This window comes from Sciurus carolinensis, chromosome 6 (genome assembly GCF_902686445.1).
Source record: "Sciurus carolinensis chromosome 6, mSciCar1.2, whole genome shotgun sequence".
In the NCBI taxonomy this organism is placed as follows: domain Eukaryota; kingdom Metazoa; phylum Chordata; class Mammalia; order Rodentia; family Sciuridae; genus Sciurus; species Sciurus carolinensis.
Genome location: NC_062218.1, coordinates 110,011,181 through 110,029,370, shown reverse-complemented (window position 1 = coordinate 110,029,370; position 18,190 = coordinate 110,011,181). Strand labels below are relative to the sequence as shown.

General features: G+C 35.4%; 1 protein-coding gene across 1 annotated transcript; it reads left to right on the top strand.

Moving 5' to 3' along the window:
* Positions 1 to 17,146, top strand: Minar2 (membrane integral NOTCH2 associated receptor 2). Its single transcript, XM_047556301.1, has 3 exons — positions 1 to 215; positions 11,708 to 11,935; positions 15,774 to 17,146. Exons 1-3 carry the CDS (start codon positions 39 to 41, stop codon positions 15,951 to 15,953), a joined length of 585 nt encoding a protein of 194 aa, XP_047412257.1. The 5' UTR covers positions 1 to 38; the 3' UTR covers positions 15,954 to 17,146.
* Positions 17,147 to 18,190: the final 1,044 nt, after the last annotated feature.

Sequence of the window (18,190 nt, the reverse complement as noted above, 5' to 3'; positions counted from 1 at the left end):
TGACCGAGCAGCTTTGCCTGCCTTTGTTTCCACTGTAGATGAAGGGAGACATGGATCTTTCTGTTTTGCCCAATAACAACCATCCTGACAAATTCCTGCAGCTTGACGTGAAGTCTTTAATGAGGAGCCCTGCCCTTCTGCAGGCTAGCCTCGCGAGATTTCCGGGTGGGAATTATCCTGCTGCACAACACTGGCAAAACCTTGTCTACTCACAGGTAAGATCTGGGGACATATAAATCTGGGGGTCTTGTTTCTTTCTCGCTGTTTGACATTTCATTATTTGTGCAAAGGAAGGTTATAGGGAACTAAGTACAGGCAGCTCTTTCTCTTCCAACCTACCTTTTTCTAATCTCTTTAAAAAATGTGTGAATTCTCCCACCCGTTCATCTCCTCCAATCACTAGCTATTCTGCCTGCCTGCATTTTAGATTTTGTATAGACCTCATTTTTACTCCCTCACTTCAGGATTTTTCAAACCAGTTGTTGTACTTGCAAATCAGGCTGTAGGGAAGACGACCCTACTTCTCTTTATCTTCTGGTGTAGCCTTGGTATAAAGCATCAGAAGCTTACAGTGCAGTTTTCCAAGCCCCAGAGGCAGCTGGGGGCTTGCTTCTGCCTCAGACTAGCTCCTTTCATTTATAAGGAGAGCACTTAGCACAACAATGGAAACCTACTGAGTAAAGGGGAAACTTACAGGAATTCTCCATCTTGGAAAGGTGCTCCTACTGTTTCAGTTACACTTATTTTCCACAGGTATCCACAGGTGTCCAGGTGGACAAGATGTACAAATTGAACCTTCAAACTTGATGCAGATCTTATTTATCTTGTTCTTTGTTTGACTCTTCCTTCTTTTTGCTGACCAAAAGAGAAGAATAAAGCTATGATGAATTCCATGTGCTGGAAAAATCATAAAGGCCCTGAATGTTGCACAGCTAATGAAACAGGAATAATCTTTGTTTTAAAAAGTAAAGGCTAATGGGGTTAAGGGTTAGTCAATTTAGAAACAGGAAGAAGCATTTCATTTCAGAACAGATGTGACTGACCTACAAACCCCTGCAAGTCATTAAATCCTTTGGAGTAGTTCAAATTCCCTGAACAGAAATTTGTTTTCTTTCAAGAATGGTTGCTGCTCATGAGTCCTGGTGTAAAGTGACTCCTTTGTGGTATGTTTGTGGGCTCCTAGGGACATTTATCATGAGATCATTCAAAATCAAGCACACTCAAATGATTATGTAAGTTTTTCCTCCACCTATAAGGATTCTAATTTATTTCCATTGTAAGGCAGCTGATTATGACAACTGACTTTGAAAATTTTTCTGCATCCATTCTTTCATCATCCTGAAACCCTTTTCACTTTCTACACACACCCATTTTGTTTTGTGATTTGTTCAAAGTTAAATGCCATGAAATACCTCCTTTATCTTTATTATTTATATCATAGAATAAAAATGAATCAAAATTATTTCAGAAGATCCATGCCCCCCATTCTATGAAGTTTAGTCTAAGAAAATATAACCATTATTTTTTTCTGAGATTGAAGCACATTGATCTAACATCTTTTGTTTGATACTAGAGCTGACCTATTTCCTTCATTTGAAAGATCACAGTTTAAAACTATTGATTATTGTTCCCAAACCTGAGGAAGTGCAAATTTTTAAAAGACATATTCTCTTTTGGGCCCAGTTGGGTCCAAATAGTTATTCAAGGAAAATCCAAGGAGGTAAACTTCTGCTTCATGTGTCTCTTAATGTATGTTATTGATTCATTGTGAACTTCAAATAAACTTGGTTTAGTTATCCTTTTACCCTAAAAATAAATGTTAAATGACTTGGCGAAGGGCTATTTACCATCAGACTATTGCCTGGAGTGGAAATAAATGATAGTAAAACAAGCACAAATTTGGGTATTGAGGTAGGTATGGCATGAACTGACTAGCAACAGATTCACTGCTTCACTTCATATTACAATAGATAAGTCTCTCCTTTGAGGGATCTTAAAATCCAATATCCATATATTTGTTGGATTAAAAACTAAGTCTCAAAGAAATGTGCATGTAAGTCTTAAATTGTTGTAATGATACATGGAAGAAGACCCTGAATATGACTGATGTATTAAGGTATTTAGGCCCACAAAGTGGCCCCTGCCAAATAGATTTTAATTTAAAATCTTCAGTCTGGCGGGAAGCCATTAAAGCCAATGGGAAGAACTGGAATAGAGAATTAGAAACTTGGTTTCTTGTCTCAGATCCACAGTAAGCCAGTTTGTGTAATACCTATGATAAGCCTTAATCTGGGCCTCAGTATTTTCACTTGCTAAATGAGCACAAGATTTACTTAAAGTGTTTCCTTAAAAATGAGAGTAAATAAAATTGAGAAGCAGTTTTCTGTAAGAATGGAAGACATTTTAATAGAAATATGTGTGTATATTATTATTTGCCAATATTCCAAAATGTATTAAAGTCATCCTTTCATTAGAATTTAGAACACACCAGATAAACACAGTACTACTTCTATTATTTTATACATAGTTTGGTTGGAGGTGTTTGTGTATATGGGTGGGTGAGGAATGTACTCAGGCCATCTGTCAAGCTGTGTGACTAACCCAAAGAGTAAACTTGATACCCACAAGAAAGTCTTATGAATTTCAGTGGTGTCAACTAATTCTTTGGAAATACACTGCTCAGGGGCAGGGTATCTGGGATGCAGACTACATCTTGGAGCATAAAAGGACAACCTACAAACATTGCCTTCAAATAGGTGTTAATCCAATGGTTACAACAGAAACCACATAGATCAAGTTCAAATATCAAGTTCAATTCTGAAATACATGTATTGGATCTATATCAATGATTTAATGTCTAATCTTTTTTAAAATTTACATACCACTTTCAGAGGAAATTTCCTAAGCCATTTTTTTACGTGTATTGACACCATATTTTATAATCTGTAAAAGTAAGCACTAGGGTTCTCAGACAAGTCAGTAACCAGAGACATGGTCAATTTCTGTTTAGGCATATATTCAGGTCTCCCATGTTTGCAGGGAAAACAAATATAATTTGATTCCATCACACTTATTCTCTTTCTTCCTAAATACTTTCACTAGAGAAATAAAAAAGCTTTACAGTAAATTTCACATCAGTGTAATGAATGCTTTTCTTTTCCAAATTCTAATATATCTGGTTGTTAAAATGATTTTTAGGCTTGTATCTGATGAAAGCACTCAGAATTGTATTCCAAATATTTCTGCCAACTCTATAAAAGGAGGTAAAAAAAAAAGGAAAACCTGCTTTAATTTTTTAAGTGATAAAATGTACTTTTTTCAGGTATTGTAATAGGCCTCTTATTTTATTTTTCTTCTGATTTACAGCTGGACTTTGAATCTTTTCAGACTAATCTCTTAGTTATATCTTTTCCTGCCTTCTGTCACATCAGTTTCAGAATCCAGGAACATTCCAGACTAAACCTGTGAGCTGAAGCAAAAGACCAAGGGTGAGATGCTGCTCTTCCTTAATCTCTAGGCAATGTCATTTACGAGGTTCCTTTCATAATCACCATTCTTCACTCTATTTCAGTCCTATAACTCTTTTTCCATTAAATTCTAATGTCCTCCTTTTTTCTCTCAAGTCCTCTCTCTCTGTATTTATATTTTTTTTCTTGCTAGTTGCTGAATACATGTGTATGATTTCACTAAGAATATCTCTATTCTAAGTTTCCTATTTACTATTTTGAAACAGCCCTGCATATACAATAGTCTCCTATTTTAAGCTTTTATTAGGGAGATGTTATGGGACTTTGTAATTGTGCACATTACCATCTAAAATTAGATCGAGAACCATCATCAAGTTGCTCATGGTTTTACCTGAACATGTAAGAACATGATTTATTGAGCTATACTAAATTTATGTAGTTATGAGTTATACCGTAATTTATGTAGCTCACAGAATCAACAGCATCAGAAAATTGGCCTTGAGTGGTCTGAATCCAGAAACAACAACCAGATTTTCCCTCTATACTGCTCTCAATCTAGACCTGAATGCCTCACCCTAAAGTCTGCTTTAAAGACACTATGCTTGTGACAATATCACATGCAGGACTCCAGAACCCTGGTGTAGTAGAAGGCAGGAGATAAGGTTCAAGAGAGGACTGGGTCAGACCACCAAGGATCTATATGCTTTGTCTAAGATTTTAAATTTTATCCTGAAAGTATTAAGTAATCAGTGAAAATTTCTAAGCAAGAAAATCACACGATTTTATCTGTGTTTCATAAAGATAAGCATTCAAGCAGTTTGAAAAATAGAACTGCTATGGTCGATGGAGAGTCGATATTCATTTGTCTACATGAAATATAAACAAAATAACTTGTTGGAATTATGATTATTATTAGGATTACACTGAATATATAGATCAAAATGGGAAATTGGCTATCTTTATGATCTTGATTCTCTCAAGCCACAAATATATCTTTTTATTTATTCAATTCTTCACATGGCTTTCAATTATATCATAATTCTCCACATAGGAATTTTGTATGTAGTTCACTAGATTTATATATACTTAGAGTACTTAATTGTCTTTAAGGATAGTACTTTTAAAACCATGTTTTAGAGTAATTAGTAATCTATGCCATTGATTGTTATATAGTAATTTTGAAGCCAGGAAATGTGGTAAAAATTCCTTATTTTATTTTGGATATAAATATTCCTGTGTATCATTATGTCATTTGCTAGTTTGTTTCACTATTTATAAATGTATCTCTTTTGTTTCTTCATTTTTAATTTATTGCATTACTTTGAGCTTCCACTGCAACATTATGGTGATATGATTACTGGCATTCTTGTATTAGTTCAAAAACTAAAACAAGCTGGACACATGGTGGCATCCGCCTGTAATCCCAATGGCTCTGGAGGCTGAGGTAGGAAGATCGAGAGTTCAAGGCCAGCCTCAGCAACTTATTGAGGCACTTAACAACTCAGTGAGACCCTGTCTCTAAATAAAATGCAAAAAAGGGCTGGAGATGTGGCTCAATGGTTAAGTGCCCCTGGGTTCAATCCCTTGTATGAACAAAAAAAACAAAACAAAACTAAAACTAAAATAAATGCTTCCAGTATTTCACCATTAATAAACTGTGTCCTGAAAATTTTTTAGCCCATTCTTTTAATTAACTTAAGACAATTCTTTATTATTCCTAACTTGCTAAAATAATTTTCTTGAATATATTGAAAATTTTCAAAATCTTTTAACTATTGCAAAACTCTTAATTTTTTCTTGTTAATGTATGAATTTTGTTAGTTTTCTACTATTTCACCATATTCCTGGTAAGATATTCTTCTCTATAAATCTCCCTTATTCTGTTATGTATCATTGGTACATATTATAGCATTTTGTTCAGAAATATTTCATTCATAGATTTTTGCAGTTGTGTTTAGAAAATTGGCTTGAAATTTTCTTTTTCTTATTGTTCCTATCTCAACTTTATACCAACTTCACTAAGTGAGCTGGGGAGTACTCTGGTTTTCCTATTTTGGGAAATAATTTAAGAAGGATAGTAGCAATAGTGTTTTACGAATCTGTTTTCAGAACATGACTGCAAAACTCTTTGCTTTGATGTTCTAAAGTTTGTGTGTGTGGGTGCAGTGGATTTTAAACTATTGATTCAAATAGTCATATTATCATTAGCTTATTAATATTTTCTTTTCTTAATTAAGGTAAGTTTATATTATATAAGAAATCACCTAATCACGTGTAAGTTTTTAAAGCTTCTCAGATCACCCAGTGACTTGGGAGACTGAGGCAGGATTGTAAGTAGCCTTGACAACTAGAAAGACACTGTCTCAAAAGAAAGAATAAAAAATAAAAAGGTCTGGGGATGTAGCTCAGTAGTAAAACTTGTCCCCGCCCCCGCCCCGGGTTCAATTCCCAGTACCATTTAAGAAAAAAAGAGTTGTTCAGATTGTTTTATTTTTATTATCACTATTATTTTATATTTGTTTTGGAGGCTCTGGGAGTCAAACCCAGGACCTCACGCATGCTAGGCAAGCACTCTAACCCTGAGCTATGTCTGCAGCCCCCTGTTGTTTCTCTATCTCCGCTCTTTCATTTCGTGTTCCCATTACATCTCTAACCCAGTGTCATTTGTGTGTGAATTGATTTTCCTGATCAGAATTGCTAGAGATTCTTTTAATTTGTTGATCTTTTCAAAATGATTGCTTTGAACATTGTCCATTCTCTTCCTTGTATAACTGGAGTTATTCTATTTATTATTTATTTCTGCTTTATATTATTTCAATTTGACTGGTTTCTTAGATTTACTCTGGTTTTTCACTGGAACCCTTTAAATGGATGCTTACTAAACAATTAATTTTCTCATTTTCCTTTTATAATCAAGCATATTTGCTCATAATAGTCCCTTAAAAATACTCTTTCAGCTCCATACAACAATTTTGAAATGGAACATTTTTCACTTTCATCCATCTTAAATTTTAGAATTTCAATTATTGTAACTTTAAAATGTATTTTTAAAATGTCTACAAAATTTGGTACTCGAAGTTACCTTCTTGATGATTTCTAGATTTATAACTAAATTGTTATAGTCAAAGGGGATGATCAATATAATATTGAGTCACTGTAATTTCTTTTAGAGCCTAACACACTACCAAATATTTTGAAACATTTCAATGTATATTTAAAAATGAAATATTTTTGCTTTTTTAATAAACATATCCATATATGTCACTCCATCAAACCTGTTCATTTATTGTGCAAATCATCTTTATCTTTAATAATTGTTTTGCATGCTTGATAAAAATCACATATATATAAAAATAATCATAATTCAGGTTGTGCTTTATAAATGTTATTTTTTTTAGATGATACAAATTTAGACTTTTATTTTACTGGTGATGTCAACTTTTATTCATTTTCTTGCAATCTTTATATCTAACAAAGCCTTTTGCCATAAGTCTATTTTGTCTAAACTGTTATTATATATTATCATAATAGCATTATTATATTATATAATTATATATTATATGTCATATATTATATATAATGTAATATATAATATGACATGTGATGTATAATATATATGAACATCCCTTTGCTTATACTATATAACCTGTGTTAGTAAGGCTAAGTTATACTGTGGGAAAAAATATATGTAAGTTCTTACTGAATTACCAGAGTAAGAGTATCTCTCATTCATACCACATATAATGAGGTTCGTACAGGGGTCCCAGGAGGCTCATTTCCAAATGGAATTCAAGCCTTCCTTCTCAAGGCTCTACAATATTGAAATCCCTAGTAGGCTTGTTGATAGGAAAGGGAGAATTTTGCTTGGGATTTTAATGGTCAAGTCAAAGTCTGATTAGTCACATCATAATCCAACTGTCATGTATTCTTGAAGAAATGTATTTACTGATATTATAGGTAGGTTTATCATCATCTCGTTCTGTTAAATATGTAGACCATGTATTTATATAATGATAAATAAGCCCCCATATATATATATATATATATATATATACACGCACACATATATATCTTACACAAATATGTAAGTATATAAATATGTATATGAATACAGTATCATCTCCTACATCAAGAACCTTCACCTCCCCTTAGAAATAACAATCCCAAGGCCAACCAGTCACTACACCTAGCATGCCCCCTCATACCATTCTATAAACTAACTATGGTATAAATAGGATTAATATGGTAATTTCTTCCTTTCTCAAGAGGAAAAATGAGAGAAACACTTATTTCTCTAATTTCACCTCTTTCTTGTTTTAAAACAACACTCTGAGTTTTGTAATAAATGTATGTAAATGTTCTGACTAGTTACAAGTCTCTCTCCTAAAGTTTTAGATGATTACCTTCCAAATGACCACAGGTAATATTATACCAACTGTTTCCACTGTATAATATGCATGACCGGCATTCCATTTTCCAGTGTCACTTGCATCCCCTTCCACCTCTTGACTGCTAAGCTAATGCCACACAATTGTGGAATTTCAAACTCTGACTTCCTGGTCTACCCTGTGATGACAATAAGCCACATTCACCAGGAGTCAGAGATGAGAAGATGGTTTTTGAAGGATGCTGTGACCCAGAACTTCAGATGGTTTCATTTTATATTTCTGCCATCTCAGAACCATTGCCTACAAAGTCACCAAAAAAGAAATGGAAAGGAAAGTAAGAACAGTAGTAGGAGGAGGAATGGGAGGAGAGGAGGGAGAAAGGAGAAAGGGAAAGGAGGAAGAAGTGAGGAAAGTGAGCCCAAAATCTTGTGGGAGATTTCAGGGACCGTCTTGGGAGTGTTCTCTATTGATTTTTTTCTACATGCCCTGTTCTACCTTCAGGACAACCCCATGTGCTCAGGAAGGGGAAACAAAATTGGTGAGCATTTAGCCAGTCACTCCCACACCCAGCTCTCACTGTTTACATTTTCCTCCTATATTTTTTATAGTCTTTCACACTCATACCAAGTCCTTATATTTTATGTATATCTTTTGTAAATATTATATTATTGAATTTATTTTTTTAAAAATCTGATCTGACAACCTCTGTCGCTTCCATAGGGAGCTTGGTCTGTTCTCATTTAATATGATTATTCATACAATTTTCTTTTTTATTTTCTTGTTATATTTCATCTATAGTCTTTATTTCATTTTTCCAACTCTGCTTAAAGATTGATCAACTTGCCTTTATTTTTTCCTACTGCTCCATTGATTTAAGTTATATATTCTTTATTTTTAGTGATAGCTCTCTGGTCTCACTAAAATTATCTCCTCATATACCCCAATCAAATATCTGTTAAAATGATCACTATCCAGTATTTTAGTTTCTTATTTTAAAAGTCACAGATTAGCAAATATTCTTTCTTCCATTTTGCCATAAATTTATCAATTTTATTTCTTTTTCTTTTATTTTTCTCAGCATTACTTCTTGTATAATAATCTTTTATTCTATTACCATATTTCTTCTTCATGAACAACATTTTTTAGAGGTTCTTTCCTTAATGACCTGTTTGCTTTTTGTCTTTGTCTTTGAATGTCTTTCTATTTTGGTGTCTTTATTAAAGGACACTTTACTTGAATATTAAAAGTATAATGATTAGCTGTTTAAAGAACACAGGAACAATCATGGTTTGATACAGTAAAGTCTAAATAAAGTTTTAAGTGTCTCTTTCCTTAAGTGTTTTAAAGTTTATTTTATTTCAGAATCCATCTGATTTAAACAATGGAATTTCTCTTGAATTTTTCTCTGGTAAACGTATTCTATTCAGAAGGTTGAATAGAGTACAAGGTTGGAGTTGGATATATACATTTTATTTTCTTAAAGCTACTTAAAAATATTGAAGTACAAATGAATCTCAACTATAACTAGTACTCTTTAAATCCTGCCATCCAACCATAACTATTATTCTTTAAATTCTGCCATCTAATTTTTTTTTATTTTTTCAGTTCTAGAGATTGAACCCAGGGCCTCACACATGCTAGACAGGTACTCTATTTCTGAACTACAATCCCAGCCCAGGAGTTCAGGTGCACACACACTAACACACATACACACTTTTTAAAAATTTTATCTTGAGGCAGGGTCTTGCTAAGTTGCCCAGGCTGGCCTACAACTTACAATCCTCTTGCCTCAGCCTTGCAAGTCACTGCAATTATAGGTGTGCATCACCACACCCAACCTCCATCAAATTCTTAATAAAGTTAAGTTGTACTTTCCCTTGACATGTCTTTCACACATAAAATTGATACTCAGAGTAAAACTTAATGACAACTGATCTAAGATAAAACTCAAAACTTTCAAGATATATGGTCTAGAAATTGGACTTGAATGTTCTTTAGAATGTATCTGTGTATCTGTGTATTTTGCTATATATCAGTTTTTCTAAGTCTATAGGCATTGTCATTGTATGTGTAATTTTTTCATGAGCCCCAAACTTTATTTTCTTCATTATAGAGCTTTCTTATTTAGGAAGCTCAAGCAACAGTTCAGCAAGCAAGTAACCTAACAAAGCCAATTTGTCAATGTCAGAAGAATTATCCCTCTTCAGAAATGATCAAAGATGTCTAGACTTGAAGAAAAAAAATTGAGTCAGAATTATGCTAAGCTCAAACAATCTAAATTTCTTATCAAATTGTTCTTTGCTCAATTCAGAAACATTACTTATAAAGTCATCCATCTCTAAGATAAACACAAGTCAAGAAGGTTTATTATTTTATTGCACACTGTGGTGTAAAAGAATATAAATTGACTTTGAGCAGACCAAGAGTCTATTAAAGTCAGAAAGAATCTCCAAGTTGATCTCTAAGTATGTGAAAAATGCATGGATTAAGAGAGGGAAACTCAACACCAAAGAGAATGTGAATGGTGTATCTAGATGATTTTTTTTCTTTACCTACCAGCCATTTCAGAATGAAATTATATGTAATACTAGTTTACAGCTGTAGCATATATGTATTTTTAATATTTAATTTAAATATATAAAATATATATTTAATATATATATTTATGCTAATAGATGCTGAGGGCATTAATATATTGATCATCACAAATATGACTGAGAGGAAATAATCGTACTGAATTCTGCTTAGGAATGTTTCAATACGTGAAACCCATTAATTGAAATGGTGCTGTCAATTAAGGAAGTGGGTCACCAGTTTTTAAATAGTTTAAGTTATTTGAAAATGAACTTATGTGAGATTTCTTTCCCTTGGTGCCCCATGGTAAATACAGCATTATTCTATAGACTTTTTTGTTTCATCTCAATTTATATTTAGACGGTGAATAAATTTTAATTTAAAAAGCTTTTGTCTTCATATCTTTGTCACTCTGAAGGGGGAAAAATCTAATCAAAGCAAAATTCTGAAAGACAAACTAGACAAAGAAAGGTAGGCATTATGTGATTCCACTTATATAAATGACAAAATTAACCTCTGCTGTTAGAATTTGGGATGACTGGACACGCCAACGTGTCAAGCTGGGAAATGAGCGGAAAACGTGCTGCTGACATCTGGCTCCTTGCTCTGGATGTGGAACTGTATTTATTGGGTTTGTGAAAATTTATTGAGATGCACATTTATCATATGTGTACTTCTGTATGTACACATTGTGCTTCATTGAAAACGTTTTTTTATCTGAAAGTCAGTATGTGAGCCATCTAGCAGACTGGTGGTCTGTAGACACATAGAAAAGTACCATGATAAGTTGGACCAGTCCTCAACGCTGCCTAAAACAGGATCCAAGAGAGCACTTTTAAGTCCAAATCATATCTATTAAATGTCTTTTAATCTTGACTTTGCTGGATTAATACCACCATGTTAAATATTAATTTTATTAGTCATGGAATGCACAGAGGGATATGAAATGTCATGAAATCAAAATCCAAGTAAGCTGGAAAAATTGCCTTTGTTCAGAATTCTACTAGATGAATTAAAGAACAGTATTCTTCCTCTGTAGTTATAAAATAGCATTTAAATGAATATTAACCCAGAACAAGATCCCATGCAAGAAAAGAATTCAATTAGTGGTAAGATTCTAAGACCAAGTAGGTACCAGATCCCTTTCTCATTCATTAGCCTGATCTCTTGGGTTTCTAGGCAGAATCAGCAAATTTTCAGGTCCAGTTATCTGAATTGCACTTTCTACCACCAGGAGGCCATTTATCAGAGACGTCTTGTCTCTTTGTTTCCTAACAGAGAGAAAAGAAGAATATAGGTGCTCAACGAATTAAGGGATCGAGCAGGGAGGGCTCTGTCGCTGCCGATAGCCCTCCACCCTCCATGTCCTCAGTCATGAAGAATAATCCACTCTATGGGGACTTAAGTTTGGAGGAAGCTATGGAAGAAAGAAAAAAGAACCCTTCATGGACCATTGAGGAATATGATAAACGTTCCCTGCACACAAACCTCTCCGGACATCTGAAGGTACTTAAGACTAAGAAACATCTTCATTTAATGAGGGGGATCAATTAAATAACCCTAAAAGAAACTGTTAGCGAGGTGACAGGTATTCTTTACTAGATGTAGAATCTCCAGGTTTCAGATTATTTGGGCCTCTGGCTTTGCTTTTTCCCTCCTGGTCAATATCTGTGTTTACCTGTGTTGAGTTTTACAATTTCAGTCATGACTGGCATCTGTGCAATGTAGAGAAGAAAAAAAAAAAAAAAAACAATGTGGCATAGAACAAAGATTTTTCTGGGAAGGTAAAGGTTTTTAAAAATTAAATTGTAGGATTGTCTCTTTTCTCCTAGTTTGTAACCATTTGTGTTCATGAACATTTAAGAATTTATTTCCTCCCCTGTATTTATTTAAAAATATTTAGTAAGTTCTGTGTCTTAGGTACTAGGCAAGGGAGTTCTTAACAAAGATCATTTCATTTCAAGCCCACCCCATGATTTAAGATTTATATTTTGGTCATTTTCCTGTGTCTCAGTAACAAAACGAAACAAAACAAAAACATTTCAACACGGCAAAAGTATGCAATGAACTCATTCACCCAGCTTAAACCCAACTTAAGTTTTTCTTTCTTTCTTTTTTTTTTCCCTACCCTGATGTCACCCACACACAGAAGACCTAGACATGCCTGAAAAGCAGAGAGGGTGGCCCTTTGTTTTCTGAAAGGACTGGATTCCTAACCAGCCTTGACTTGTCTTCATATGCCTTAGGCCAATGAAGCCCAACATTTTCCAAGTACCTTTCATTGAAAAATGTGTATGTGTTCCAAGCCTTGTACCTGAAGTACCTGAGGCTTTTTTTTTTTTTTTTTTTTCTTTGAAGGGTACAGTACCATATCCCCTTAAGTCCTACCCACACTTTCAAAAATCTCAGTTAAGCACTCCTTGAAATACCTTCTGGTCCAGAATCTTTGATGTTTCTTTTTTTTTTTTTTTTTTTTTTTTTTGCAGTACTGGGAATCGAACCCAGGGCCTCGTGCTTGCAAGGCAAGCACTCTACCAACTGAGCTATCTCCCCAGCCCCTTTGATGTTTCTTAACATATAAGATTGAATCTCTCTCTTCATTCCTGTAGCTTCTTTCCCAAGACATTTCCAAAGCAGCTGCTCCCCAATAATTGTACACATCTTTTCTTTTTCCTTTGTTTTTTTTTTTTTTTTTTTTCTTTAAATCTTGTGTTTCTTATCAGGAGACAAAAGATCAGGACTTCTAAGTCTTCTGTTAAAAAAATGTATTTATTTCACAAATTTCCAAACATTTCTTGGCCATATGCTCTTGTTCATATCTGTTATTTACATTCATGAAAAGGGAACAAACTGTAGAGATGAATTTTAGGTCCCTGCTCTCAAAAAGTTCATCTAACTAAGCAAACTAACCAACTCTAACTATAGAACAAGACACAGCAGGATGACTGCGATCATAGTTAGAAGCGCTGAGAAGATTTGGTAAGGGGAAAAAAATCAGCTCTAATCATAAAAAAGGCTTTGTGACAAAGTTAATTTTTGTTGAACTTGAAGCATATATGGAATTCCAAAAGATGGGGATAGTTTGCATGAGTGGGGAGACTCTTCTGACTGGAGCAGCGAGAACAAAGGCAGAAATACAGGAAAGTGAGATCATTTGTGCAAAGAGTAGGGAGTCCAGTTTTGCTAGATCCCTGGGCTATGTAGCAGAATGGTGCAGAATTTATAAAAAATTAAGACAAAAAGAAAATGTTTAAGAGTAGGAGAGAGCAGGAATAGGGAAACATTGATGGAGGGGTACTCGGCTGCAGCTGAACAGGAGACCCAATGTGTGGTGGGCTGTTGTTCACAGAAGGCAGACAACTGCAGATCACCATTAAGTAGCTTATGTTTCAAAAAGCCAGAAGAAAGGATTCTGATCAATTTCAACGATAAAGAAATATAAATGTTTGAGGAGATAAATGTGGTGAATCTGTTTTAAACATGGTATTTGATGAACAACTTTAATTTTTAAAAAGTTTTAAAAAGTTTGAATGTTAGTCTAAGGAAATGGAAGATTATTGGCAATAAAGAGGAATTTTTTAGGCTGAACAATTATGTGAATTATATGAGGGAAGATGAAGCATAAACATAATGGACACATTGTTTTGCTGAAACCAACATCCCTGCCACACCCTGATAGTCCTCTGTGCACATGCACTCTCTTTCCTCAGGCCTATGCACAGACCTCAGGCTGATATTCTACAGCACTAACTTCCTATGGGAAGCTTCTGGAAGTCATTGCTTCTGTTTACATTAGAATTTCTTCCTATACCTCTTAATTTATCTTTTAAAAATCAGCACTCTATCCTTATTTCTTATTTAGTAAACAGGGCCCCTAACTTCTTTTCTGAAACCTTGACATCATTTATGGGCAGTTAAGGTACCGGAAGCCATGCCTTTTTTGTTTAATTGCTAAGATTTTTTAAGTCAGGAAAGAGAAAAGAAGTCTTGCATTTAATTACCAAGGCAACCCAGAAGCAGAAGGTAAGAAGAGATAGTCTCCATGATGGAAGCTTTTAATGGACAACAGAGCCATTAAACGTGACACAATGCAGACCTCTGATTAGGACTCAAATAAGATGAAAGATAAGAGTAAGGATGACAAATATTTTTATATATCAATATCCTTATACACTAGTCCTTCAAATTGTATTGAAGTATTTGAGCATTTCTAAGACTAGGAAGTTCAACCTCATACCGGTATGACGAAGAGATGTAATGCCATTGCCAGATGCATGCATGTTCCTTTCCTAGCCACGCACACATAAGTCTGAAGCTAGTTCAGTGAACCCTGAGGCTGACAGCTGTGGAAGCCGGTGGTGCCGCACTTCAGTGACAAGTCCACTGAAACTGGAAAGGCAGGGAGAGGGTGGGCAGCTTGCTTCCTGCCCTGACAAGCATCCAGGTGAAAAATAATGAGGCCCGAGTGACTCTGTGCAAGCAGCAATTCAGCTGTCCCTGTAAATTTGTTGCATGCCTACTAGATGCTTGGCATAGACACTGAATCAGCAGCACTGAAACAGCAGAGGAAAAAAGAAAAAATGTAATTTTTCAAATGTATGAACAGTAGAGTTTGCAGGTGATTTATTGGATATTGGAGAGCAAGTTCCCTTGAAGATGATTCTCTGGGACTGAGAGGAACATGAAGCCAGTGAAACAGAAACACAACTAGAGAATAGGAACCCACGTGAGAAAGGAAATATTAGGTCTTTTCTTTAGAAGGTCAAATGGTTGCAAAGTTTCTGCAGGCCAGACATGCTGCAGCCCTCTACAAGGGATACCAACAGGTTGTAAATCACAGAATGGGCTCTTGACATTTAATCTTATTTCCATGGAAATCAGCTTCTGGATTTACTGAACGAGCTCACCAAACATGCTTATCCCTGCCATGCAGACAAAATCAAACCCCTAAGGTTCATCTAAAGCAAGGAATTTTAATTCTATTTCAACTCACTAACCTGATTTACACATACTTATAAGATATAAAAAATACTAAATTGGCTAAAAGATGACAGAAATTCTGTGGTGTTTCTGAACCTCTGATGTGAGCAATTTAATAAAGAAATTGTTCAGGTCTCCTAATGAATTGCCATGCAGAGCTACAAATTAGCTGCAGAATCCCTAGTTGGCCAGGAGGCTAAGTGGGCTTCTCTGACATTCAGGGAAGCCTTTCTTGCTCAAGCTGTGTCACCCAGGATAGCCTTACTATGGACCTTCAGGATCTCTGACAATGTCTTGTTCGATTTCAGTCTGTATCACTGATTGATCACTGATTGATGATATTCTCTGTGTAATTTTCTTTTAGGAAAATCCTAATGACCTACGATTTTGGTTGGGAGATATGTACACGCCGGGTTTTGACACCTTATTGAAAAAAAAGAAGAAACGTGAAAAGCGATCAAAATTATGTCGCATGGGTCTAATTTTACTCCTCGTCACTTCCATCTTGGTTACCATAGTGACTATCAGCTCTCTTTTCACCTAAAGAAACTGCCACTGAGTCACTTCGAATGTCTTAAAAAGCTTTCTAAATGTTTGCCGGAAAAACATGTTCATGCGTATGAATGTACTGTTGACTGTGTGATTAAATGTAATTGTCTTGTAGAATGTGAACATTGTTTGTGACATGCTGGCTTATCTGCTTTCTTCTGTGAAACCTGTGTACAAATTCTAGCTTGTGCTTTCTCCTTAGAGAAGTAGTAATTCTGAGGATGAAACCATAGGAAAGTCACTATAGGGCAACCAAAATTAATCATTTCAAAAGAGAGTGAAACAGCATTGAGTATCAGCAGTTTTGTCTCAATACTCAAGTCAAATTCATCTTGCTTTTAAAATACCAGTAACCCCCTACCCCCACTCTATTCTCCTGCAGGTATGAGGGAAGTTTGAGTCACTCATTTTTAAAACAAGGTGGTGATAGGGTGGAAACTTTGTTCAAACCTATTCTTGTTTCCCAGTGATCATTTATAATGACCCCGTTTCATATTGCCACTTTAGCAAAACTAAACTGGGACAGACTGTAGTTAGTTAATTACATTTAATACAGTTGTGCTTATTAAGTGATCTGAATGGGCTAGTGTGACCCCTGGTGGCAGTCAGTGAGTATGTGTCTTCAACAATGGCCTAGGTTGTGGGGACCCTAGAAAAGCAGGAATACTGCCAAAAGAAGAGGCTTTGAAGCCTAATTGCAGTTTGCTAACTGTTGGGCCGTAAGCAAGATATTCTCTGGGAGAATGGTTAACACCATTCTCTAAGGACTGTAACAGAGCCTCCCTAAGGACTACGTAAGAAATGCAAGTAAGAAGTACTCCTGGTTCCTAATATCTAGTTGCTTAATTAAAGGTATTGCCATTACTGATTTGTGCTAAGTGGCAGACCCAGTTCACCTTCCAGTGCCTGCAGATACTTGGAGACAGGTTCAGGAATCTGACAGTCAAGTCATCTTGCTCCCTTCCTCCTGCAACACCCTTCCCTCAGGCCCTCATCCCTACTCCTTTCTCTTCTTTAAACAACCCACCCAAACGCTTTCTTGTGTATGAAACAAAAGAGGGGTTTTCTCCTCTCAATTAAATAAAGCCAGCTTTCATCCTTTGATATTGCCATATTATTTTGCTGTATTTTCTTTAAAGGTACTTGAAAAGAGTACATTAAAGTGCAGCTTTACTGGACAATAAAATTGTGCACAAAGTATTGTCTTATGGTCTTTGTAGTCCTTGGCTTCCCATTCCTCCTCTCCTCCATGGTGGGTTATAGTCCAATGTAGGACTGAACAACAGGAGAAAGGAAGGTCCTGGGCTTCTCTCTAGGGCAGGCCCACTCTCACTGGGGGCACCTCTCTGACACCTTTGGTTATATCTTGGTCTTCAAAGCTTGCCTGCCCAATGTTTATCTCTAAGGAATTAAAAATGCATTTAGGTCTCTTCCTTGTGTGGAAAACATTTGTGCCGTATCCAGTTATGTATGGCTGTCTGAGACAACGTCCAGGTAAGGATTGCAAAAGCCCCAAACACACTATGAAAGTGTGAAGCCTGCTTTCCTGAGTTCCTGGCCTCCCCTGCCCCATCTCAATGCCTCATTCTTGTTCGCAACCAAGCACTGAGAATTCTTCCACACTTCCTAGCCCTTCTCCACTCTGATTTATAATAATATCCATCATTTCTTTTTCAGCATGAGTGAATTTATTACTGTACTGTTGCCACAAAACCAATCTTCATTTTTAGCACTCAGTGTAACCGTGAAGTCAAAATTTGGTATTGTCCCTCACTGAATTAATGTTCTACATCTATACATGCTAGATAGACACACAAATGGAGTGTGTCCCTGTCTGCACACAAAACCATACCTTGAATGGAGTTCTGATTCCCCTTCAGTATGAGTTTTTTGTACAATGACTTAAGCAGTAAAAGCATAAGGTCATAGAGAGTACAGAGTGGTGTATCTAAACAGGCTCCTTTTCACATCTGCACCTTCTTGAATCTCTGGTCCAGATTCAATGAACAAATGTTTATAAAGCATTTAAATACAATTCTAGGCACATGCCAGAGTCAACAAATAATAACAATTATTACCTTCAACAGTATTTTAGCCACTTTTTAAAAGAAAAATCCGAGTTCCATCAATTCTTATGTAATAATAATTTAGTTGCAAATAATAATCTTCCCCAGATTCTTTGGAAGACACTACCCCCCCATTATTATTATTATTATTTTGCTTTTGATTTAT